The sequence below is a fragment of the Rhineura floridana genome, chromosome 21, assembly GCF_030035675.1.
Source record: "Rhineura floridana isolate rRhiFlo1 chromosome 21, rRhiFlo1.hap2, whole genome shotgun sequence".
NCBI classification, from domain to species: domain Eukaryota; kingdom Metazoa; phylum Chordata; class Lepidosauria; order Squamata; family Rhineuridae; genus Rhineura; species Rhineura floridana.
This window is the reverse complement of record NC_084500.1, coordinates 14,496,307-14,523,214: the sequence shown is the minus strand read 5'-3', so window position 1 is coordinate 14,523,214 and position 26,908 is coordinate 14,496,307. Positions and strand designations below refer to the sequence as shown.

Sequence of the window (26,908 nt, the reverse complement as noted above, 5' to 3'; positions counted from 1 at the left end):
CATTGTTTGCATACCATCCGGTTACCAATGCCCTCTAGGTCGGTGGTTCTCAAACATCTTTCGCCACAAACCACTTGAAGATTGTGAATGGCCTTGGCAGAGCACTTCATGGTGTTTCTGCCTGTTATACGGATAGTAATGCACTGTGCTGGATGCTGGATGATTTTTAATTGTATTTTTGTTTCTTTTTGTTTCTTTCACATTGTGCTACAATTTGTATTCCGTAGAATTCAAATTGTAATACAATAGAATACAAGATAATCAATAAAAGAAGCAAGAAAAATACAGTTAAAATCAATATGAATATTTATTTGGTAGAGATGCCATCTCCATTTTCAGCCACAGATCCACAGACGCTCCGCGGACCACCTGAATGCAGCTTGCATACCACAGTTTGGGAACACCTGCTTTTACGTGGTTAACAATAAATTAAAAACCATAAAAACTATTTGCATCCTTCAGGTCTAAAAACTTACTTTAGAGAGTGACGGCATTCTTTGGATGTTAAATCCTGCATTTAATACCGAATTCTGTGCTTGCTTAGAATTGCAGCATGCTCACAGGCCACTATGAATGGAATGGGCTGGATAGAGACCATGCCTTTCAAAAACACGTCTGGGGCTTTCTGGAAGGGTCAGGAAAAGTAATGTTTATTGTTAAGGTGGTTTTAAACTTATTTAATATCAGAAATGGTGCTCTTTATTGCCAAACAGTTGGTAGTATCAAAGCGCTGAAGATTAAAAAGTGGTTAGTTCTCGAACATGTTGTGCGCATGTGATGTGATGTGTGGAAGTGAACATACAGCTATGGCATGTCAAGTAACTGAACTTCACTCTGACATGCATAGCGGGATGACAAGTCTGAAAGCTGTCTAGTAGATGCCTTTTTTTTTACTATTTGCCTTGTTTCAGTTAATATGCACACTTTTTAAAAATAGCAGACGAATCTTTCAGTGCTTGCCAGTCCTTGTTTAACTTTGGCAAACAGGGCTGAAGTAATACAGCCTTGTTTTATTTTCCAGACTTCCGTGCACCTGAATGTTTGGTTTGGTTTCATCTTTCCTCTTGTAGTTGGGCAATCCAGGCTTCCCTGAATGAGGATGATTGTGTTGGGATTTCCCCAGAGTGCTTTGTCCTGTGCGTGTTCCCCCCCCCCTTTAGTCTCATTTTCCTTTTCTCATGTTTGGCCACATCTGCATTATACGTTTAAAGCAGTATCATACCACTTTAAGCGATAGTTGCTTCTCCCAAAGAATCTTGGAAACTGTGTAAGAGTGCTGAGAGTTGTTAGAAGTCCCCTATTCCCATTACAAAGCTACAATTCCCTAGGAAGAGGACCAAGATACTTCACTTCACCCGGGTTTTACCCCAGGTGAGAGAGGGAGTGGGTCTCAGTGACACCCCCATCTCCCACCACACCCTTCCTCTTCTTTCCTTGCAGCACATAGCAGGTAAGAAGCATACAAATGGGATCAAAACTTCTTTGTTCTGCATGGAAGGAGCATGCACATCAGAGACCAGTTCTGGATCTTGTGTTGTTCGGTGGAATCCTGGAGGGTGAAATGGCATCTCAGTAGGAGATGGAAATCTAATGGAAATCTAACTCCAGCCAGCAAGGCCAGGTGGTCAGGGATGATGGGAGTTACAGTTTGGCAACATATGGAGGGCTTCGCACTCACTACTGCTGCTTTAATCACTAAAGCAGCCACTGCCTGTTATTCCAGATTCAGGCCCTACCTTGTGTGCAACACCCAAGATCAACTTTTAAATAGTTTTATTATATTTTGTTTATCCCCTTCCGCTTCCAAGGTGACCACATACAAAGGAGGGAATTCTGTTCAGGTCAACTTGCTGCACAGAGTTGTATCTACTAACAGGCCCTTTTCTCTGCAATGATTGGAGCTAAAGGAGCTTGGCCAGCTGTGCTGGGTCACCCTAAGACCCTCCCCCCTGTTTGACTTTTACTTTTTGTCTTAAATAAGACAACCACAGAATTGATCCCAACCCATTACGTTGAAGGCTCACTGCCTCTTCTGTTTACATTTGAAAGCATGTAAAATAGCCAAATGGAAATTGCACTGTCTCAGTGTTGCCCTTGTAGAACTCGGCAGCAGCGGAGGAGGAGGACAAAAGTAGAACTAGCTGGCTCTGCCTGCCATCGGCTGTGGCTCTGCCTGCTGCAGTTCTCTGTGTCTTCCCCTCTGTCAGTTCCAGCGGGCACCAGTCACCACAGGATTTGGGCGACCTCCTCCAGCACTGTGGTGCCTGGCCTCCTTGCCAAGTGTGTGCCCCAAGCGGAATCCAAAAGTATGAGAGGGGCATCACTGTTGCCTGCAGTACATTCCATCCCCCCTCCTGCCTGTTTTTCAGTGTCATCTTCCCCCCCCCACCCCCCACCCCAAAATGGTCAGTCCTCTTCTGTGGCCACTGATGAGCAGGCTCATCCCTCGTTGGGCTCTTTTGGGAGTCCTGCCTTAGTTTTTCCCCTGAAATATTTTTTCATGCTTGCAAACTTCAGGCTTCTCCAAACCTATCAATACGTCCCTCTTGGTGGGGGGCAGGTGGGCGGTGATGTTTTTGGAATTCGGCTTGAACATCAGAAATACAGGGGATGATAATTCTGAGCCCATGGAGTCACCCCTACCCATCAGGCCTTGTGGTATTTTGTCCTAGGCACCAGACGGTCAGCTGCCGTGAGCCAGCTAGTTTCACGTATGTGTGTGTGTAGGTTGGATCCTTTGCCAGCTAGTTTGCTTTCTCTTCTTTCTTTCTGCAGCCTTGAGATTACGGAGAGAATGGGAAGTCATAAAACGGGCTTTAAATCATCATATGAAAATGTGCGAAAATGCACTTTGTAGTGCCGAACTAAATCAATATCGTTTCTGAGTATGTAAACAAAGCAGCGAATCTATTAAAATACTGTCTGAAGAAATTTATGCCAGAAGGGGTTGGATGCAAATCAAGCAGCTTTATATATCTTCAGCCTGTGAATATAAATCAGAGGCTGGCTTCTGAAATAGAGAGGCTACAGAAATGACTCAATTTCCCCTGTAAAGGCAAGAATTTGTTTTTTTAAGAATTCTCCACCTCCACCTGGTTGGCTCAGGACAATATTATGGTATCTAAAAGATTAAAGTGTGGGTGAGTGGGAAGCACCCACTGAATCTATAAAGTTAAGCTCTTTTACTTCAGTATACTAAAGTTTTAAACAGCCCAGATAGGAACATTATTATTTTAAGTCACTTTGGGTCACATTTGTGAGGAAAGTGACCAATTATAACAACAACATTGGCCTTAATTGTACCAGGTCAAACTATTTCTTCATCTAGCCTAGTAATACCTACTCTGGCTGGCAGAAGTTTTCCAGTGTGTCAGGCAGAGAATTGTCTTTCTCATAACCTGCTGCCTGATCCCTTTCTGAAACTGGAGATGCCAGGGATCGGACCCCTCCTGCATTTATCATCAGGAGGTTTGGGCTGCAGTGTCACCAATATGCGGATGACACTCGGCTCTACCTCTCATTTAAGTCCTCACCAGAGTCGGCTGTGGAAACCATGTCCAAGTGCCTGGAATCTGTGAGTGGATGGATAGGAAGAAACAGGCTAAAGCTGAATCCTGATAAAACTGAAGTACTGCTCGTGGGAGACAAGGGAAGATTGGGAGACATCGACCTGATATTTAATGGGGTACAATTGCCCCTGAAAAATCAGGTCCGCAGTCTTGGGGTGATTCTTGATTCCGAGCTGTCTATGGAGGTCCAAGTTTCATCGGAGTGCCGAGCAGCTTGGGGTCAACTGCGCCTCGTTCGAAGGCTGCAACCCTATCTTCCTGTTCACCAGCTCCCACTTGTAGTGCACGCTCTGGTCACCTCTCGTTTAGACTACTGCAATGCGCTCTACGTGGGGCTACCCTTGAAAACAGTCCGGAAACTACAGCTGGTACAAAATATGGCGGCTCGTTTACTCATGAATAGCCGCCGATACGATCATATTACTCCAATGCTTTACAATCTCCACTGGCTTCCAGTTATTTTCCGGGCTCAATTCAAGGTGTTGGTATTAACCTTTAAAGCCCTATACGGTTTGGGCCCAGTATATCTGACGGAGCGCCTCCACCATCATAAATTGTGCTGCCCTACGAGATCTGCCACACAGGACCTGCTCTCAGTCCCGCCAACTAAAGTGGCTAGGTTGGTGAAGACTCGGGAGAGAGCTTTCTCTGTGGCGGCCCCCTCGATCTGGAACTCCCTCCCAATAGATCTTCGACATGCCCCTTCCCTAGAAATATTTCGCCGGGGCCTGAAGACTTGGCTCTTTAACCAGGCCTTTACAACCTCTGAGACTTCTAGGGTAAATTAGCCTTGTATTGAAATGCTGATAATTTATTACACGGCGTGGGACCTCAATACCTTGTGGAACGCCTCTCTCGATACAAACCTACCCGTTCACTTCGTTCAGAATCTAAGGCCCTCCTCCGGGTACCAACCCATCGGGAAGCCCGGAGGGTGGTTACTAGATCTAGGGCCTTTTCTGTGGTGGCCCCTGAGTTGTGGAACAGCCTCCCCGAAGAGGTACGCCTGGCGCCTACACTTCTATCTTTTCGGCACCAGGTAAAGACCTTTTTATGCTACCAGGCATTTTAATTTTCTTAACCATTTTAATCTTTTAATCCGTATTTTTAATTTTTGTCGTATTGTGTTTTTGTAGTGTTTTTTGTTGTTTGTTTGTATATGTTTTTATGATTTTTATTATGATATATTGTATTTTATCTTGTTTGTTCACCGCCCTGAGAGCTATTCTGCTAAGGGCGGTATATAAATTGAAATAAATAAATAAATAAATAAAATTATACTGAACTTGTATGTAATGTATTGACTATATCTTATTTATTGTATTTTATCATATTTTACTGTAAGCCGCCTAGAGTGGCCATTGGCCAGATAGGCGGCCTATAAATTAAAGTTTATTATTATTATTATTATTTAAGACATGTGCTGGCACCTCCTCATATTTACTTTGTGCCCTAATAAATCTGTAAGTCTTCAAGATGCCACAAGACTCTTTGTTCTTTTTGTTGCAATGGTCTAATGCAGCTCTCCTTCTGGAATTTGGAGGTATGGCATCCAATCCCTAAACCTTCATGCATTAGAAATTTAGAGCGTCATATGAAGCCATATCACGTCAGCCATAGGTCCAACTGCAGTAGCTTAGGGTTGTCTACTCTGTTGGCAATTGCTCTCCAGGGTCTTAGGTGGCTCCCTGGTGCAATTGTGGGTAAATAGGAATCTAGAGCAAAGGCACCCAAGCAGAATAGTTCAGCTGGAGTCTTTGGTGGCCTTTCCAGGCTCAGATTGTGCTTTGTGGCCGAGTCTGTGGCCCTTCTCTTTAAAAAATTGAAAATGGCTTGGGAGAGGGGAAATGGTTGCTACAACAACCTCATTTACTGGATTAATTTGCACAGCATAAATGTTTTGCAATAAGCAGTTGCCGTGGCATGAAAGCTTTTACTTGCCTGTGGATTGTTTTTAGCAAAAGTGAGATGAATGCCCACAGTTGGTATCCGCCAAGCAGAAGACTGTTAGGACCTGGCATTGTCAAAAGCAGCACACCTAAGCTTGCTTTCCGCTTTGAAAGGGGTCATGACTGGAATATTTAGGAAGCTTAGTTCAGAAGAGTAAGGAGACAAGAAAAGTTGTTGAACCATACCTTTTGGGCTCCAATCCAGGATCCACAGGACCTTTCTGCGCATACAAGGCCCCATTGTTTTAAATTTAAAAAAGATATATCCCTGCCATTCATTACGTAGGAGCTTGGGGCGGCACGTTGGCCTTCCCACTTTATCCTCACCAATTCTGTGAGAGAGGAACAACACAGGAAGGTGCCATATATGAAGTCAGATCACTGGTCCACCTAGCTCAGTATTATCAGCACTGATGGGCAGTGGCTCTCCAGGATTTTTCACCCAGCCCTACCTGGAGATGTCGGGGATTGAACTGGGGCCTTCTCCATGCAAAGCATTGCTCTACCAATGACGTGTGGCCCTTCTCTGGTGGGCTAAGCTGAAGAGTCCATTATTTCGGTCGCTACACCACAACTGCCTTTTGAAATACTTGTTTTACTCCAGTCATCCTTTCATCATTTGGAAACTCAGTCTCAAGTGCTTTCCCATCAGGAGCTGACTCAGCCCTCACCTGCTTACCTGAGGCAGCGTCAGAGCACCGTTTGTCCCAGGCTGTGTAATAAGAATGTACAGATCACATTTGCATCTCACAGTGATGAGGGGCAGAATGGATGCCAGTTGCCAGTAACAATGTTAGGCAAGCGTGGCAGTTTGGGGAAGAGTTGAAGTACAGTAGGGCCCTGCTCATACGGCAGGTTCCTTTCCAGACCGCCGCCGTAAAATCCGCTGTAAAGCGGAATGCGTTGACTAACATTGTCTAAAATGATGCCCGAAAAATGCCATAAAAGTGGAACAAGCGCCGTAGGAGCGAGGCCTTTCTGCAATTGACAACCTCTGTATCAGTGGAATGCTGCAAAGTGGAGTGCCGCAAAGCGGGGCCCTACTGTGTCCGTTTCCACATGGACCGATCCCTATGACTGTCTGGAAAACAGACCCAAGGGAACAAGAGAGGAATGCTTAGGCCATGGAATCAGGGTAAAATGGGGAAGATTGGGTGATTATTCTGGTTACATGTATGCGATCTTCACTGGCAATAGGGGATTGGGACGATGGGGTTCTTTCAAAAGTTTTCCCAGCATCCACTTGGCAGATGACACACCTCCATGCTATTAGCTATCTCCACAACTCTTTGAGAGGTAGCATCGCTCAGCGTGCTGTGCTAGAGCGTGAAAGTTACGCTGGCTTTAAAGACCGTAGCCACATTTTCTGGAGGGGGAAATGGGAGAGCCCTTGCCATGGAACAGGGAGTCCTGAGACACTGTTAGACATATTGTGGTTAACATCTGTGTGTAGCCGCAGAGGCAGCTGGGAAGAGAAGTGGAGGGATTTTAATACTTCTACTTGTTACATGGTGGTAGTCTTGTGTGAGCACCTGTATGCCCTGTTCTGTCTTGATAGCATCTCCTGCTGGGGTCCTGATGGCAAGCAGCTATCCAGGTTGCTTATTAGCCCAGCACACAGTGCCTAAGACATGTGAACTCAATTTTTATGTTTTATATATATATATATAGCTTGTCTGCTCCTTTCCGTAGCAGCTTGTAGGCATCGCGTGCTTCTGTTGTGATTGGGAAGTAACTTCATGCAACCAAAGACGGCAGGCTTGAAAGTCATCTACTGAGAAAGGTCACTGAGTTTTTAATAAATTAGAGAGCAGCTCCAGGCTTGCCATATGATCCATTCAGCCCAAAGTTCCAGATCATGGTGCAGTTCAGGCAGCACATCAAACCCCGGTTAATGAGGTCTGTTGATCAAGAGCTTCAGTGGTGGATAAAAGGAGACTTTTCACCTTGAGGGATGTTACTGAATAGTTGGTGACCAATAACCACTATTTATCCAATAAGGCGTGGCTGTTTTGGCAGACCTATATGTTTGGTTAGTGGTTTCTATCTCTCCCGACACCCACCTCCCAATCCACCAAATAAGTTTCTTCTTGGTAGGGGATGCATTGTTCAACACCCAGTGTTAAATGCAAAGGGATTTTGTGCTGGCAAACCCTGAAAAGTCCTTGGTTTTGCTGCCCTAGTGTTACAGAAGGATGGGGCAGGCAGGAGGCTTTCTTACCTTCTCATCATAGGAAGTGGTGTTATGCAGAGTCAGACCATTCCCCTATGAGGAAAGGTTACAGCATTTGGGACTTTTTAGTTTAGAGAAAAGGTGAGTAAGAGGTGACATGATAGAGGTTTACAAAATTATGCATGGTATGGAAAAAGTGGATAGAGACGCTTTTCCTCCCTCTAGAACTTGGAGACATCAAGTGAAGCTGTATATTGGAAAATTCAGGACAGACAAAAGGAAGGATTAATTTACACAACACGTTGTTGGACTGTGGTATTTGTTCCTACAAAAGGCAGGGATGGCCACCAACGTGGATGGCTTTAAGAGAGGATTAGACAAATTCATGGAGGACCAGGCTATCAATGGCTACTAAACCCTGATGGCTCTTTGCTGCCTCCGCTATACAAATTCCAGAAGACAGTATGCTTCTGAATGCCAGTTGCCAGAAATCACAAGTGTGGAGAGTACTCTTGCACAGGTCCTGCCTGTGAGCTTTCCATTGGGGTATCTGGTTGGCCACTGTGGGAACAGGAAGATGACCTACATGAGCCACCGGCTTGATCCAGCAGACAGGCACTTTTTATGTTCTTATTTTCACTGGTCCAGCTAGCTCACTCTTGTCCATGCTGTCTGGAAGTGTCTGAGACAGGGGTCTTTTCTTGCCCTACCTGAAGACATTCTGGGGTCTTGTGCATGCAAACAGAGTGACGTAGAAGCAGTGGCCGAGAAAAAGGAATGTGCAAGGGGTTGAGTGGGCCTTGTGGAAGAGTCAGCAGAACAGGAATAGGCCTGGAGGAATGGTTTGCATGCTTAGAACCTGCAGAGGAAGTGATAAATTGCTTGTTGGTTCTATATAATGAGCCAAGTCTTCAGCAGCAGGCCTTGAGTTATTTTTTTCCAAATTGCTGTGCTGTTTGAATTAATTCTTGATTGCACAACAAGTTGGTGCACGAGGACATAATGATGTACGCACTGGAGGATACTGAGCATGCCCTGCAGAATTTGCTGCATTTCTTTGGTGATTTTCCCTCTTCCCCCTGCTCCCCTCCCAGCTTTTCTTCTACTTGGCTAATTTGTAAAGCGTTCAAAATGAAAAACTGTTGTTGTTTTGTAGCTGGGATGCCAAGCTGTAATGTCTAGAGCAGCATGAGCTATATTAATTATTCAGGCAGGTAAATTTTGAGTAGGAGTGTCCATTTGGATTGATGAATAGAGCAGAGGCTTGCGGCATGTAGGAAAAAATGATTTTATTGTCAAGAGTCGTTTACATCACTTCTTGTAGTGGGATACATGTTCCTCCAGGAGAAGCAACTGGTGGATTAATGGCGAGGCTGTGTCCACACTTAGACGAAAATTTTGCGCAGCAAGAAAAGCAAAATCCCCATCCTGCATTTTTTTTAAAAAAAACCTATTTGAATAATTAATTCTGCTTCACGAATCATAGGGAGGAATGAGGAGCTGGGCAGAGCACAGAAGACTCGTTCCCAGTTGCTGGGCATCTACTTGAATGGCTACTGACTGCATTTTCCAGCATCTCTTTGTAGCCATAAGAGCTAGAAATTTGCTTTAAAATGAAATGAGGGTCTCAGCTGAATTCACAATACTGTGTTCTGTGCTCCTGCATTTTAACTGCGCTTGGAGACAAGCAAGAAGCCACTGTAGATCTCCGTATGCTGTCATATTGTTGCCTGCCCAACAGAGCAGCCCCTTCAAATTGTGGAATCCAAACACATGATCCTTGGAACATAGGAAGCTGCTTCATTTCAGGTCATATTTATGGGCATCAACCCCAGTATAGTTTGCTCTGAAGTGACAGCAGCTTTTCACGGTCTCTGCCAGAGAAGGGTGCCCTCTCCATCTGCTGCTACTTGATCCCTTTGACTGAAAATGCCAGGGATTGAACCTGGGGCCTTCTGCATGTAAGGCAGGTGCCCCACCACTGAGCTGTGGTCCTCCCTTTAGAAGCATAAGAAGCTGCCATTGGTCCAGCTAGATCAGAATTGTCTTCACTGGCTGACAGCAACTCTCCACGGCTTCAGACACGGGGTATTCCCAGCCCTACCTGGAGATACCGTGCAGGGCATGTTGTCTACCAATGAACCTACAGTCCTACCACTTAGTGGGCGTGCACCCTTAAATAACGGAAAGATCCTGAAGTTGACATTGGAATTGGGGGGGGGGACTCCTGCATGCTAGCACCAAAAGTTTAGCTGCTTGCTTTTGCATTGGGACTGAGAAAACATTTCAAATTCAGACCTGCTGGCATCAAACGTCTAAGTTCTTGGAGCTATTCCAGCCTTGACTGCAAAGGGAAACAACACACACCACTTGCTTCTTTTGTGTACAGTTCACAGTATTTTTTTTTTATTGGAGCTGACATTCAGATGCTAGCGTTGCAACCGGCCTTCTGGAAACAGCCCCAGTTCAGTCAGGAGGCTTGATCTTCATAGTTCTTGCTGGCAACAGATGGGGGGGAGCTGGGTGTACAGATTAGAATTTGTCCCCAGGACTTGCAGTCTTTCCATTGTGGTTGCAGGCAGCCTCGTGGGAGCCGAGCAGAATACATGAACTTCGCAGCCTGCGCTGTCATTTTCTTACCCCCCAGGGGACAGCAAGGGGAAAAAAGAGAGCCCATTCCTCTTGACAAAGCGTTTGAAGAGCCTGATAAATACCTCCGAATCTACCCCCACTAACTGTATTTATGAAGCTTCAATTTTTAATTTGTTGTAAGAGCCTCACTCTGGGAAGGGAAAACATTCTCATGCAACACCACACAGCTCAGGGCTGGGTAGCTACTTCATCACTGAAGGTCAGTGTGGGAAATGGTACCGCAAGCTGAAAGGGCCTCCAGCTAATCTGTCTAGTTTTTTAGTTCTTTTAATGGGTGCAGTGTGCAGACAATTCTCATAAATATTTCTGATGCTAGACAGCAGATCCTAGGCCCTAATGCAGAGGTGGAGAGGCTGTGGCCCACCAAGTCATGTTGGACTACAACTCCCATCATCCTTGGCTATAGGTCACACTGGCTGGGGCTGGGGGGAATTGGAGTCTAGCAACGTCTAGAGGGCCACAAGTTTAGGTCGATTTATTTTGACAATTTATATACCACCTAATTAATCATTTCTGAGCAGTGTAGAAGAATACAATGAAAATAAAAATAAGTTAAAACAATAAAATCAGGATTCAGTTAAAGTGCCTGCTGGAGTTTAAAAAAAAAGTCTTCAGTAGCGACCAGACATTCAGCAGGGTGAGGGCCTTTCTGACCTCAACTGAAAGGGAGTTCCATAAAATTGGGTTCACAATATTGATGGATCTGAGTGACTCCCCCCAGGAAAACTCAGTGATCGGGCAGGGATATAAGAGATCAGGCAGTCTTGGAGGTATCCAAGTTGTTAAGCGCCTTGGAAATTATTTTATTATATATTTTTTAATTTCTGTCCCACCCTTCCTCCCAGAAGGAGCCCAGGGCAGCAAGAACCTTCAACCTGGCCCAGTAGTATATTGGCAGCCATCCATGCCCTCATGCTTTTACTATTACCTCCCATAGCATGTATTCAAAAGGGCACCTGATCATTTGATGGACAGAATGGGTGTGCAATCTTGAAATCATGGTTATGTCCCAGGGAGACTGATGGGATGTTGAGTCCTGTTGATTTTAGTATGGCTTACACCAGAATTAGTCATTATGGCTGCTGATGAAAGCCCCGTGACTCGGTCTCTTCTCCCCCCACTCCTTGTAATACAAAATGCATGCCATGATGATGTCATGTTGTGGATTCTCTCCCCTCGCTATTTCATAAGCCACTGGTGGGGCTTATGGGTGTAGATCATTGGGGTGGGGTGATTGGTAGATCTCTTGTTCTGCATGCAGAACACCTCAGATACATGGAGTAAAGAAGTGGGGCTACTGCTGTGGGTAGCAAACATATCAGCTGTGATGTGTCCTTCTGAACATTTGCTGTGTTTCATTTTCCCTCTATTTATTTATTTTATTTTAGTTATTTTCCCTTGCAGTCCACCTGATGAGTTTGGGGTGTGTGTGTGTGTGTCTTTTACTAAATCACTTTGTTGGCCATGTTCTGCTGCCATCTTTTCATCCTTGATCTTTGTAACCATGGTAATCCTGATGTATCTACCCCTCCAGCACATGCACACACCCTCATTTTGGGGCTCTGACTTGCAATCGCAATGTAAAACAGTCTCCATATCTTCAATTAAGTCAATAAAGAAGATTTTTTTGCAATAGTTTTGTTTTTATTGTATTTTTAAAGTTTTTATCATACAGTGCTTTAAAAAAACCTCTTTGCAAACCGCTTTGATGTTTCTAACAAAATATTATCATCATTATTATTTATTACATTTATACCCTGCCTTTCTTTCCATGATAGAAACCCAAGGCGGCTTACATATGGTTCCCAGGTGGTCTCCCATCCAGGCACTGACCAGACCGGACCCTGCTTAGCTTTAGCAGGGAGCTGGCCTCACGTGCCTTCAGACCAGAGCCTATATACAAATAGTGTTGTTGTTGTTTATTTCTACCCCGCCTTTTGGCCAAAAGGCCCTCAAGGCGGCTTACAACAAAACACAGATATAAAATACATCAATAAAAACAATACAATTTACAATAAGCAATACATAAATAAACAAATGTGGGTGAGAAGAAGGATGGGCACAGGAAAAGTCCAAAGGAATGGATCTTGAGGGGAAAGACCTGGAGGAGAGATCCTTTCTCCATGGTGACTGGGATGATGAATTAGCAAATATGCAAATACATTTATAAATAAATAAGTGGGAACGTGCAGTAATTGTTGGCATCTTGGAGCAGGGACTTTGGCTCCAGGAGGAAGTCATCAGTCAGTCCTCGCATGAGCACAGTTTGCAACTGTAAACCAGAGGGATATTTCAGGCGTTTTTGTGTGCGTTTTCAGTGCTGGGTCTTTCCGTTTGGAGGAAACCCTTAGGAATGAGAGGGGCGGGTGAGGCAGTAGCAGGAGAATTCTGATCGGAGTGAGACTTTGCTGTTTAATGGGTGGGGCTAACCTTGTAGCATGGTAGAGGGGAAGGTTTTCCCCTGTTATTTTATTTTTATTTTATTCTAAGGATCAGCAGAACTCCCGTGAGTGTCATCCTTGAAGCATCCCATAGTGTTGCTTGTTCTGGAGAGTTGCAGGAAAAAGAAAACCATGGTTGCCACAAAGAGAGAGCAGCCCCCCACTGGCAGCCCCTCTCTATTGTGATAGCTGCAATTTTCTTTTTCCTACCACCACCACCCCATAGGCGCGTTATCTGGGAGGTTGTTGGGGAAAAACCAAATGGTAGCAGCCAGGGGAGCTGCAGCTGCTATTGCTGCTAGAGGGATCAGGTCAGGTCAGTGGGCCTTGGGGACTATGGGGTTGCAGGAGCTGCCAGAGGATGTTGTGTGCTGATGCCAAGTCTGTATGGTTTCTGTAAGGATCATATTCTTCTTCCAATAGGCTTAGCAAACAAAATTTGAAAATCAGTTAACTGTTTTCTGAGCATGTTTCTTGATTCTCTTCCGCTCCCTCTTTCCCCCCCCACCCAATGCAGTTACGGATGTAGAACTGAAGCGGCTGAAAGATGCCTTCAAGAGGACCTGCGGACTCTCATATTACATGAGCCAGCAGTGTTTCATTAGGGAAGTGCTCGGGGATGGAGTTCCTGCAAAGATTGCTGAGGTAATGACTGTTTTCCCCAAGACATCAGGGGTCGTAAGTGGTTGCTCAATACTTACAGCCCTGTATAGCTTTTTATCAACCAAAATATTGGTTATTGTGTTACTGCTGATTAGTCACACCAAAGCGTGCGTGCTTTAACATGATAAGTTGCTTTTTAGTGAAAACCCTGTGGTTTTTCAACTATCAGTTTTGCCTCTCCCAAATGTTTTGGACTACAACTCCCGTCAGACATGGCTGTGCTGGATGTGGCTGATGGGAATTCTAGTCTAAAACATCTGGAGAGCCCCAGGCTGGGGAAAGCTGATCTGTATGTACATGCTAGTTCTGTCGCGCTTTGTGACCAAGAAACAAGGCTCGGGATGAAGGGCTGAGGCTACGCAGACAGGAGAGAAGATTGGATTCTCAATGGCTGGGGTCACCAGGGAGTAGGTTTAAAGTTCCGCCACAATGGAGTCCTTACTTGTCCTCTAGAAGTGAGTGGCTGTCATTCACTGCTGTGGAGAACGGTATAGTGCTGTGATCTTGGCAAAATATCAGTGACATTGAAGTCCCTCTGTGCCAGAGAGAAATGTTGTGAATGCAAAACCTGCCCTCCATCCTCACAGTGAGTGATCAGACACTCACTGTCGGGAATCCCACGTATTTTTGTGCTTAGCATGTAGAGATGTGCTGCACTCCACCATTGGGTCCTTTTAGTATATATCTTCTCAACCATTTTATAATAGGCATTTTTAACCTTTATACCCCATGCTGCCTCAAGGGTCTAGGGCTGCCGTCTGCAGTCTCATCATTTTTCCATGTTTGTCCTCCCAAAGGGTCTCACAGAGCTACCTCTGAAGTTTGTATGACTCAAGGAAGTGAAAGAGGGCTGTAGGATTGTAGCCAATGCTAGTCCCTACTGAGAGTAGACTCACTGGAGTTAATGGGCATGACTAATTTGCCAGGGTCTGCTCTGAGTAGAACTTAGTTGGATGCAACCATAATAATTCCTGCCTGCTCCCTGTCATTTCTTGTTGTTGATATTCCCCTTCTGCTGAAATAAAGCTCTCTCGACACAAACATTGTTCTACGGTACATTCTGAGACCACAAATATACATCTAAAGGAGATAAGAAGAATGAGGAAGAGTAGTACTAGGCAACTAATAAATCTAATAATAGCAATAATAGATGGGAACGGCAGCAAAATGTTTCAGGATGAAGTTCTGCTGGTCACGACTTCAGCCACCCTCTACTCTAGTCCTCTTTCCTCTAGTTCTCTGTTGTTTCCCCCCATTCCATGGCCATTGAGCATGCTCAGTCCTAACTCGGCTGTTCTTTCGTTTTCCTGCCACCCCCCCCAGCGTGCTGACAGCTTCCCTCTTGTGCGTGGGTGGAGCCATTTTGGCTGCATAAGCAGTGGCACTCAGAGCCTGAACGTCAGAAATAAGAGGGAATGAGAAACAGTCTCTAGAGCTCACCTCCCACACTTCTTGGAAAGGTATATTTGGTTCATAAATAACCTGCTATGAAAAGGGAGGGGTGTGGGGGCTGATCCTAGTCAGGGAATCAGATGAGAGGTGGTGACAGTGGCAGTTTGCTTCGCTGGCTGCAGATTCTAGAAAGAAATGGTTACAATCATGGAGTCTGGAGGAAAAACTATGCTGTTAGCTTTCCCCCATCAGAAGTGGTGCATTCACAATGCTCTGCATAGCGAAGGATAGAGAATTTCCCCTTTGTGTAGTACCGTCTTTCCCAAGCTGGTGCTCTCTGGATGTTTCTCTTGCCTGCCCCATTCAGCGTGGCCAGTGGTCAGGGACAGTGGCTGTTACCCATGATGTCTATGTGCAACCTCCGCTCTCGGAGGCAGCTTGCTTCTGAAGGCCTGTTGCTGGAAAACTGCAGGAGGGGACAGTTGCTGTTGTGTTCAGGTCCTGCTTGCGGGCTTCCCACAGGCACCTGGTTGGCCACTGAGAACAAGATGCTGGACTAGATGGGCTGTTAGCATGATCCAGCTGCAGGGCTCTTCTGATGTTAATATGCTCTTATGATGACTGATGTTCTTATGAACATCTCTGCTTTTTAAAAATGAGCATTTAATAACATCTGACATCTTAGTTTTTGTTTTCCGGCGGCAAGCAAAGGTCCGCCCCAAAATCTCTGATTGCGTCATGGGGATCAATAATTGTGGCTTGGTCGAGCATCTCACAGTAAAGAGAGTTTGGGGGCATCAACATGATGCAGCACTTTAATGTCAGAGCTTTGAGGACCTGCTCCTGGCTGTGGTATTTGTCAAAGCTATATACTTGTGCTTGTCAGGGGACAAATGGATCTCAGTATGTGTTTTTCGTACAAGTACTTTTCCTTCCATATTGGCCAGCTGCTTTACTTTATCCTTGTGATTTGACCAAATTTGGATCGTTCATTTGAATTTATTGCTGTGTGCTCAAATCGCAAGTGAGTTATGTATGTGTCTCAGCTAGCAGCTGCAGTTCTTTGTAGGACTTTATCTTTCAAAGGGATGTGGATTTCTCCTACCCAGCCTGTAGGATTCTGTTTTCACCCCGGATTCTTTGGGTGACCTTAAAAAAGCCAAGGCTGAAAGCTTGGCTTGCTTATCTTGACTGTGGGATTGGGGTGGGCATGTAATCAGCCTATTCTTTGAAAGTGGTCTTCTATACAGTCAAGAATGTGGCCTCATGCAAGCAGCAGACTAGCTTTTTGTGGGTGTGTTTTTGCCATGGGGATCAGTTATTCGTTGTCAAGCTCTGAGCCTTCAGGGAACCTTTTTGCATTGGATAGACTGCCAAGGAGGTTCTTCAGTGTCAATAAAGGTGGATAAGCATTCCTGAATTGTGCAGCCACCAAGGCAAGGGCTGGTTGTATTTAGGTTAGCGGCAGCCAACATGGTGCCCTCCTGATGTTGTTGGGCTCCATTTCCCATCAGCCCCAGCCAGCACGGTCAGGAATGTTGGGAATTGTAGTCCCACAACATCGGGGGGGCCCACAAATTCCCCACCCGACAGTAGACAGTACCTGGCTAGGTGGACCAGTGCTGTGACTCAGTCTAAAGCAGCTTCCTAAGTTTCTAAGAAAATACAATTGAAGCAGGAGACAAGACAACACGGAGGTGAAATGGATCAGAAATAATTGACAGGCAGGGGCTGTTTTGTCACAGAAAGCTAGCACAAAAACTTGAGACAGTGATGGAGGCCATTAAGGAGAAATGAAGACTTGGCAAAGAGTTGAATAAGGTCAGTGAGGAGAGGAATAAGAGGAAATTAATGGTGAAAAATAAGATTAGCCCAGGAGAGCAGAGGAAGGGAATGAAAGCAGCAGGTACTTGTAATGAAGAGCATCAGAGTGCAATACAGATCTACGCTGCTGTTGCTCAGCAGCTTGAACAGCATTCCCTGCTTCTGTATATCCATGCTGTCCACCCCTCCACTTTGAACTAGATGTAGTTTGTTTTCTTGAGGGGAGCCAATACAGTGCTTTCAGAAGCATGGCAGTGAGAGAGTTCACCTAGAAGTGGCACTCCTGTGCCTTTTAACAGCTAGACAGGCAGCAGTTCAGCAGATGAATCCTTTGTCATCACTGTATCTGTTGAGAAAAGATGTGAATCCAGGAAAAACCCATAACATTTATCTTACTTCTGTTGTACTGTTTTGGATAGAGGGCATGGTTATAAAAAGGGAGCCTCTGGTCCTGCCTGTTTTAACGTTAATGCCTTCATATTTCCACCGCTTCTGCCTACCACAAACAGGCTTTTACCAACTGCAACTGGGAGTCAGAACTACATCTATAGGCACATGTCGCCAATGTAGTGCCCTGCGAATGTTATTGGGCTCCAGTTCCCATCGTCCCTGCCAGCTTGGCCAATGATCAGGGAACTGAAGTCCAGCAAGATTTGCAAGGAACCACATTAGCTACCCCTGATCTGTAGAACCATTAAGGTGTTAGGCTCTTGCTGCACACTGGGAAAGGTTGGACACTCATATCACAGCTTAATAACCTGAGAGATGAATGAGCATTTTGCCTCCACATGGAGACTCGTCGTTACTCCCTTTGCATGAGCTAATAAATAAATAATCTATTGTCCAACCCAGGACACTAAAAACACTCTAAAATATCTTCAAAACATCTTTAAAATATATTAAAACAAAACATATTTAAAAAAAGCTTTAAAACTTCTTAAACAACAATTCCAACACAGACGCAGACTGGGATAAGGTAGAGGCTTGTTGAAAGAGGAAGGTCTTCAGTAGGCGCTGAAAAGATAACAGAGATGGTGTCTGTCTAATATTTGATTTCTAACTTAAAGTGTCAAAAACCAGGTGAAGAGACGTATCTCCGAAAGTTGCATAATGGAGGTGCCAGACACACCCCTGCGGAGGGAATTCCACAACTTAGGGGCTGCCACAGAGAATGCTGTCTCCTGGGCCACCGCCTGGAACTTGCAACCTCCCAGTTTCAATTTCCCAGGGAGGCGGAGCAGCCTGCTTCTTCCCAATAAATCTTGAGCCAGCTATGATAAGCCAACGCTGGCTTATCACATGTGAACCCGGCCTCTATATTTATTCTGAGTACACCCTTTGTTACAAAACATTTTGGACCTGTGGAAGAAAATAAATGATACTTTTGACATAATAATCATTGCCCCAGCAAAGCTAGTGCAGTATGTTTCTTAAAAACGCAGGAAGCAGCAGTGAAAACGGCAAATAGTCTTGTTTCCAAGTTATAGGACATTGATTCATAAATATTTAAACCTTGTCAGGTAACTCCCCTTCATTCCCAATTGCCTCTGTCTGTGATGCACAGAATGTGTCCTGGTAAAATCACTACCAGGTAGAAGGGGCTGATTTGTTCTCAGGACTGTGTGTACCGTGCTGCAAGAATGCAGCCTTCAGTGTTGGCTGCACAGTTCAGCTTCTTGAAAAAATAATTATATATGTATTTTAAGCTATCCCATGTGTTTCTAGCCCTTACGGCTGGGAAGATATGCTTGAAAGCTTAACAACCAACATCTCAACCTAGAGAAGGTGTTGGTATAAAATTTCCAGACATTGCGGGTGGGGCTTGAATGGCTCCATGCCCCTCCCTGTGACTTGTGAAATTAAAAAAATGAATTGTGTAAATTAGCAAAAACAAATTGCAGAGTAATGTAAAATAAGTGATCATTCAAATACTCATTGCTGTGCATAATTTATACAGATTGCAGAATTTGGCTTTTCTGGGAGCAGAACCAAGGGTTTAAAAATGAGAGCATTCCCAAATCTCCCACAAATGGACCATTTTAGTTCCTCTGAAGATTGGGGTTTTAAAATTTTAATTATTTAAATTTTGTTACAACATACACGCTTTAAAAAAATCAAAGTTACAGAAACAAATAATGATCCAGTCTCTTATTAGTGTGAGACATGTTCTAATAGTTAACAAAAGGAGTTCAGCATTCAGCCAGTGCTTCACTATAGCTCTGTAGAGCAGTAGAGGGAACTCTTGATTGACTGAGCAGCCTACATGTGGGGATGTCTTCACTCCCCTGGCCTGTCCATTCTGCCTCATTTCCCCCTTTTTTGGGTAAGACTTGGTGAGGGCACCAGAGAAGGACTCTAGGGAAGGGCTGTAGCTCAGTGGTAGTGCAGAAGGTCCCAGATTCAGTCTCCGGCATCTCCAGGAAGGGTGGGGAAAAGACTCCTGTCTGGAACCCTGGAGAGCTGCTGCCAATCAGCGTAGAGAGGATTGAGCTAGAAGGCTCCATGGTCTGACTTGATATAAGGTAGCTTCCTATGTTCCCATCTCAGTTATTGACTAATATTTTGGGGAAGGGCTGTGGCTCAGTAGTAGACCATCTACTTTGTACGCAGAAGGTCCCAAGTTCAATCCTCGGCATCTCCAGGTAGGGCTGGGAGAGACCCTTGCCTGAAACTCTGCTGCCAGTCAGTGTAGACAATCTTGAACGAGATGAATGAATTGTTTGGCTCAATATAAGGCAGCTTCCTCTATTCTACACCTTTCATGCCTTTTTCTGGGTCAGCAGTCCTCTCTGCTCATTGTGGTCCTTTACAGGTGCTTCTCGCTTATTTTTCTCTAGATAGTTTTATTGAGACGGGAAGCTAAATAGCAACCCAGCACTTGTGCACCTGGTGGGCACCCCTGAGTTTGCACAGTGATCAGTGGCTACAAACTCTGACAGCTATGGTCTGCCTCCACTGTTAGAGGCATTATGTCTCTGGATGCCAATTCCTGGGAATGGTCAGTGGGGAGAATGCTGTTACGCTCATGTCCTGTTTGCGGGCTTCCAGAAGAGGCATCTGGTATGCCATGGTGTGAACAGGATGCCAGACTAGATGGGCCTTTGGCCTGATCCAGCTGCAAGGCTCTTTTAACGTTCTTGTGTTCCATACTAATGTGTGCTGTTACCCTCCTTCCTCTTGATAAAGTGGTTCTCTAGTATGACCGGCTGCTGACCAGGAACTTATTAGAACCACATTATTATCCATGCCACATGAAGCAGTTTCCTAAACTGAACCATATGTAGTGTCTTTTTTCTAATTGTGAAATGCTTCTGTGTCCCCCACCTCCCAATGTTTGGGGCAAACTTCAAAAATTAGTCAAGGCCAAGAGCAGAACTTGAAATTTAAGTCATTAGCACTCTTGGCTGTGGCAGAAAAACTCGAATGGACAGGCGGCATCTAGTAAAAGGCTCAGAAAATGTCAGAAGCTTGTTTTATATAATTTAAAAAACCATTTCAACCTGGAGGCCATCTGTGATATATACAGCTATTGATTTTTCTGGTATGAATGATTAGGTATCTAGGCATTTCCCATTAAGTGAAGTCAGAACTAGGCACAACCTATTTATCTCAAGTGAAATGGGCTAATGATTTTTTTTTGTCGCTTGAGAAGCAATTATTGATAAGATTCTGCCTGCATCTCTTGCAGATGCTGCTGTATGTACGCACAAGAATAAGGATTTGAAGAATAAATACTGGGTGTCCATAGAGGGATACAGGACACTAACACAGGGCAGGGCTGTAGGTAATTCTCAGTTCCACATTGAATGTGATAACCAGCACAGAATTTGGATTCCTGAAAGGCAAATCAAGTTCCTAGGCCTCATGATTTAGAAATGTACATTTGGTGATGGCCAGCTAGGATGGGGCTCACTGTAGTGGGGATGATGTCCTTAGAGTTTCTCACAGGGGTGTGGAACTTGTGGACCTTCAGATGTTGCTGGGCTCCAACTCCCATCATCCCTGACCATTGGCTGTCTGGGGCTGTTGGGAGTTCAACAACATCTGGAGGGCCACAGATTCACCATCCCTGCTATACAACATTGCATTTTTGACCAACACATGCATTTTATCACTGCATTTCCAGACCAGCCAGAAGAGTTTTGGTGGACTCGAAAGCTTGATCACCCTTATGTGACATTTTGGTTGGTCATAATATATTTTTTTCCAAGCAGCAGTTTAACCCTTCACTGTGTGTGCTTATGAAGCCTACCTCTTCCTCTGCTTTGCTTACTTGGTGAGTTTATCTCCAAGAAAAGCATATTGATTTAAGGGGACTAAGTGATCAGGGGACTGGAAACAAAGCCCTATGAGGAGACACTGAAAGAACTGGGCATGTTTAACCTGGAGAAGAGAAAGGATAGCACTCTTCAAGTACTTGAATGGTTGCCACAAAGAGGAGGGCCAGGATCTCTCCTCGACTGTCCCAGAGTGCAGGACATGGAGTAATGGGCGCAAGTTACAGGAAGCCAGATTTTGGCTGAACATCAGGGAAAATGTCCTAACTGTTAGAAGTGGTACGACAATGGGACCAATGACCTAGGGTGGGCTTTGGAGACATTCAAGAGGCAGCTGATAGCCACCTGTTGGGGATGCTTTAAGCTGTATTCCTGCGTTGAACAGGGGGTTGGACTGGATGGCCTAATAGGCCCCTTCCAACTCTACTATTCTATGATTTGGCATGCAGAGGATTGGCAGATAACTCCTTTGGAGATGACAACATCATTGTCCCTGATGTGAAATAAATGGCTGCACTTCATCCCTGCCCTGCTCTGCTATCCCACTGGTTTGCCCCATTATTGTAAGGTAGCATTTCCCAAACTTCTGATAAGAAGAAATTTCTTTTTCTCAGTTCATCGTGGAGGTACACTTCACTCCTGCATCCTAAAGAAGCTTTATTTTTAGAGTGCAGATGAATAAGAACTACCTGCCGTCGGGGGAGCCCTTGGCATGAGTCACTGTCCTACACATGCTGCCTCTGCGAGGGCAGGTACATTTCTCGTCGGGAGCAACTGAATGATCTCTCTGCACCCAGTGGAATGATGCCATGGGAAATTTTTCCACCCTCAGAAATTTTTGGAAAGCAGCCAAGCCAGAGCAGCAACTCACGAAGAGATTTGACAGGCAGCCTCCTTTGCGGGCAGGGCATTCCGCCGAGCCTACACCTTGACAGTGATCAAATGATGCCATAATGTCTGATGTAGACACATGTCAGGACAGCTGATCGGAAGAATGCAAGATGAACAGGGAATTGGGCGGAGATGTAGCAGACAGCCTGCTGCGTGGCTGGGAACTTTAGGCTCACAGGAGCTGTCGGTAATTTAACTTCTTGCAACGCACAAGGGTGTCCTGGCACACAGCTGGGTAATTACCGCTCCGAGGAGATGCATCAACTCCAGTCGGTTGCTTCTTTTCCTCTTTGCCGGTAAATGTGGCAACTGCTTTTAATTGCAACGCAAGCGGATTTGTTTAGAAGCAGTCAGCTTTTTTTCTTCTTCTCCAGCACAGAGAAATCTTAATATATATTCTGGAGAGTGCTGGGCATTCTGAAGAGTAATCTGCTCCATCGCTCTTCGGATGGTAACAGTTACATTCTTTGTCTTGAAAGCAGGCTGCTCTCCCCACCTCACATAGCAAGTGTATTTTCAGGGTGTCGGTATCCAGGGTTAGGTGTGGGTACTGTTGCATCCAAAGGTCAGATCTGTGCCTGCAGCTTTGAGAGCAGACTCTTGATTCAGAGGAACCTGTGTTCAATACAAATCTTGTGCAGCCTGGTTTCAGTCCTTACATTGGCAATGACCTGGGACAGGCAAGCAGGCAGGCAATCATTTGGTCTCAACTGGGGGAAGGATAATTTGGTGATTTCCTCCAACAGTGAATTCCTCAGATTTCCAGAGAGCTCTGTATGTGGCCACTTCGTAGCAGGCAAAGGTATGGTACTCTGGTGTCACCTGATTCCCAGGACCTGAAGGATTCTGAGTTCTCCTCTTAGTATCATAGATCAAATGGTCTGTTCTTCTGACCAGCAGGTCTGTGTCCATCAATCCTGCTATGCCAAGGTGGCCTATAAAACTAAGGTACAAACATAAGTAAGCAACAAAAATAGAACTGTAAAGTAAGTATAACCCATGTACCGCAGCTGACCAATCGTACCACAGCTCAAGAGCCGCCCTTGCTATCCAGGCTCTAGTGGCACAGGAAGTAGGGAACTAGTGCAGTCTTGTAAAAAAAAAAGTGCACAAAAGTTAACTAGCCTGTTTTTTTTTTTTTTTACTAGACTGCTGTGGACTGGTAGAAGTGGGCTCCGTCTCTTCTGCATCAGCTTGCTGCATTTCTGTGTAGGGGGCAGAGGAGAGGGACTTCCATCCTGTTGTAGACAGCTTGGTTTCTACGCTGGGCCCAGAGGAAGGACAAAACACTCCATCCCTTCCCTACAACCCTGCTCACTCACTTGCATTGATTCTTTATTGCCTAGCTACTGAAGAATGCCTAAATATGAAGCTGGACTAATGCCTGATCCGTCAGGGTCCTGGTTTAAACTGACAGCACAACATCACCTGACATCTCTGGCATTGCATTCTGTGTGTTGAGTCGGTGGGGCAGAACTGTACTGTTCTGCTGGGGCTTGCAGGGGAAGTGAAAGCAATAACCGAGTTTCTTTTATTTATGCAAATTTAAGACAAGGCAGGCTTCTCTAAGCCAATCAGAACCCTAGACAGCTCCCAGTTGGCCCTGCTAGCTGAGCTATAGAAGATGTTGTCTCAGCAGAGACCCTTGAGACATTTTAGGCCTTATACAAGCTGGGCAAGGCCTATAATGCAGTTGGCTGCACGTCCTTGAGAAGCCAAGGACCTCAAGGTGGCATACATGGTTCTTTCCCAACCACTCACTAATTTTATCTCCACAACAGCCCTGTGAGGGAGATAACCCTCCCCCGTGAATGTTGTGGCTGAGTGGAGATTTAAAACTGAGTTTCCACAGACCCTGTCCAGCAGTCTAGCCACTGCCCCAGAACTTGAGGGTGCCAGTCTTGTAAGTGTGTGTATATACCAGTGGGGTTTAAACAACTTTAGCATATTTGAAGTACAAAAAATAATTTTAACAGATTTGGAAGCTCAAGAGCTGGCACGTAAAGCTCGTTAATGAACTTGGATCGTATTTGCTTAAATATATGCAGTGGATCTCACTGTGAAGGCGGCATAAGCTATTTTGAAGCTGAACATTTACCAAAACCAGGAAAAGAGTCTCTTGGCTCCTGGCTGTGTTTTCTGAGAGCCAGGTGCTGCTTAACTATTAAAGGACCTGAAAGACACTCTCAGTGCTGAGTTTCCTTGCTCAAAACAGGCCCTTAATTCCATTTGAAGCTCTGCTGTCTTTTCAGAAAGCCGTCCCCATTTAATAGCTGGGTAATGCAAGTGGGTAAAATGGCTGCAACCTGCTATGTTTTTGTTTCTTATCTTCTGCGGATGAAATTCCCAGCATACTCTGAGGCTGAATTCTTTTTTAAGGCTTGTGTCTCTGTCTTCCTGGAATGGAAGCTTGCGAAATCAAACCTACTGGAGATGGGAATCCGAAATGAAAGTGACTTGGCTCATTCATTTGCTCCCAATTTTGTAGCGTTACCTGCCCTCGGAGGAGCCATGCCCAGAATGGTAATCTGTTCAGACTGAGTTGCTTGAGCAAGCCTAGCAGGCAGAAGGTTTTGTTTTAACTGGACCAAGGGCAGAGTGATCAGTTCCAAGTATTTATATCAAGAAAGGGGAACGTGACCTCAGAACATAAGAAGAGCCCTGCTGGGTCAGGCCAGTGGCCCGTCTAGTCCAATACCCTGTTCTCGCAGTGGCCAAGCAGATGCCAGTGGGAAATCCCCAAGCAGAGGGAAGAGCCCTCTCCCCTCCTGCATTTCAAAAACCCACCAAAGAAACAAACACGCATTTGCAGTATATGGAAGCATACTGCGTATGACAGCAGAGGTAGAGCATAGCCATTGTGGCTGGTAACTGTTGAGAGCCTTCTCCTCCATTAACTTGTTCTGTGGGCAAGGACAGGATATACACTTAATAAACAAATAATAGATAAAAATAATAACCTTCTTTTAAAGCCACCCAAGTTGGCAGCCTTGGCCTTGCATACATTGCCCAGCTACTCCTCTCATTGTCCTTGGACATTCCCTGTGCTGGCTGGGACTGATGGAAGAGTCCCAACAACATCTGAAGGGCACCAGATTCTCCAGCCCTGATCTATACCAAACGTGAGCAGTCCAGAGGCCCCTATAGAGCCTGCCAGTCACAGGGGCTGGTGTTGCACCTCCTCTATCCTCTTCCATACCATGAGACAGGGATAGGGAACTGGTGGCTTCCAGATCTTATCAGACTCCCAACTCCTATCATCCCTATCCATTGCCCATGCTGTCTGGGGCTGATGGAGTCCCAATAACATCTGGAGGGCCACACATTCTCCATCCTTTCCCCCAAGAGGATTCTGCACCTGCAGTCCATGGTATTTTCATTTTGTTTATTATATTTATACCCAGTGACCTCAAGACAGCATCTGCTGTTCTTCCCCCATCTCTTAATCCTCACAACAAGGGCGACCCAGTGAGCTGCATGCCTGAGCAGAAATTTGAACCCTGGTCTCCCAGGGTCTTATTCAGACACTGTAATCACTACACCACACGTTTCCCAGTCCAGACCAGGAACCGAGGCTCCAGTTTCAGCGCCCCAAGCAGAGGTGCCATTTGAAGAGGCAATATTGCACGTCCGTGTTGTTTGTTTCTGTGGTGGGTTTTGAAACGTTGCCTGTTCTTTGTCATATAAAAAGTCTGTGTCTGTGTTGGAATTGCTTTTTAATATGTTTTTAAACCTTTTAAAAAATAGTATTTTTAAAGCTTTAAAAATATTTTAATGGTTGTTTTGTTTTAATATGTTTTTAGTGATTGTTTTGTTTAAACGTATTTTTGAAGTCTGTTTTTATGACATGTTAGTGCTTTTAGTGCTTTTGTTTGCCACCCTGGGCCCCTACTGGGAGAAAGGGTGGGATATATATCTAATAAATAATAACAGACAGACAGCCCGGAAGGAGAACAAAAGCCCACACTTTATCTCACCTGCTTTGCCTCATCACCTCCACTTTACCTCTCACAAACTGAAGGAGAGTGCTGGTGACTGCCAGGGCTAAAGTGATTTTTTTAATGTGCCAGTGTCCAAACTTTAGGGCATCAGTTGTTTAGGGGAGCAGCCTTTTTAAATAGGTTGTAAATAAAACACCAGGCGCTTCTGGCATCGGATATTTATGCGCCTGCAAAATGGCTCCACCTCTGGTTCTTGAAGAAGGAAGGCAGACTGAGTTATTTTAGAAACATGGGGGAGATTTGTCCTATGATGACTTCTCGCATGACTTTTGGACCTATAAATAATCATCTAGCACTTCAACCTGAAGGGTAGCTAATAGGTAATATGATATACTGTGTGCGAGAGGACAAATGTGTTGGGAGAGGCTTGTGTGCTGTGAGGCTTGGGGTGTGTGTGACGGAATGGCCACATCGCTGGTGAGTTAACAATGAATGTTCAGTCCCACCCGGATGCAGTGATGGACGGGCATAGGCCAGCTGTGGCCCTCCCAGTGTTGCTGGACTCTAACTCCCATCAGCCCCAGCGAGAATAGCCAGTAGACAGGGCTGATGGGAGCTGGAGTCTAGCAGCATTGGGAGGGCCACAAGATTCTTCACTCATGACGCAGAGAACCTGGCAGACTTTCTGGCTGTGGAAGTTGTGGAACTCTCTCCCCACAAAGATGCATCTGGCACCTTCCCTTTGCAGTTTTTGTTAAATACTCAAGATGCACCTCTTTACCCTGGCCTTTAACACTTGAGATGTATATTTTTAGGACCCATCCTATTCTTTTGATAGTAACTTGTTTTAAACTGTGTTTAATGTTGTATTTTAAATTTGAACGACGTATTTTAAATTTGATTTAAATTTAATGTTGTATTTTAAATTTGATTCACCCTTGGGATCTTAGGGTGAGTGGCGGATAATAAATCAAAATAAATAATAATTAGTCAAGCAAGACTTTGTCATTCATTTTTAGTGTGGATGGAATTTTTTACCTATAATAATAACTTAACCTTTTATGGTGCTTTCAAATATTCAAAGTGCTTCATATGCTTTAAATCCTTACAACAATGCTGTAAGGTTGGTCAGTACT

At 45.0% G+C, this 26,908-nt stretch overlaps 1 protein-coding gene across 4 annotated transcripts in view; it reads left to right on the top strand.

Moving 5' to 3' along the window:
- USP32 (ubiquitin specific peptidase 32) overlaps positions 1-26,908 on the top strand; it is a 141,510-nt gene that overhangs the window by 31,610 nt on the left and 82,992 nt on the right. For all 4 annotated transcript variants that reach the window (XM_061604692.1, XM_061604691.1, XM_061604689.1 and 1 more), the window contains one exon: positions 13,302-13,429. In XM_061604692.1, coding sequence (XP_061460676.1) covers positions 13,302-13,429 — 128 coding nt within the window. The remainder of the gene's footprint in view (positions 1-13,301; positions 13,430-26,908) is intronic.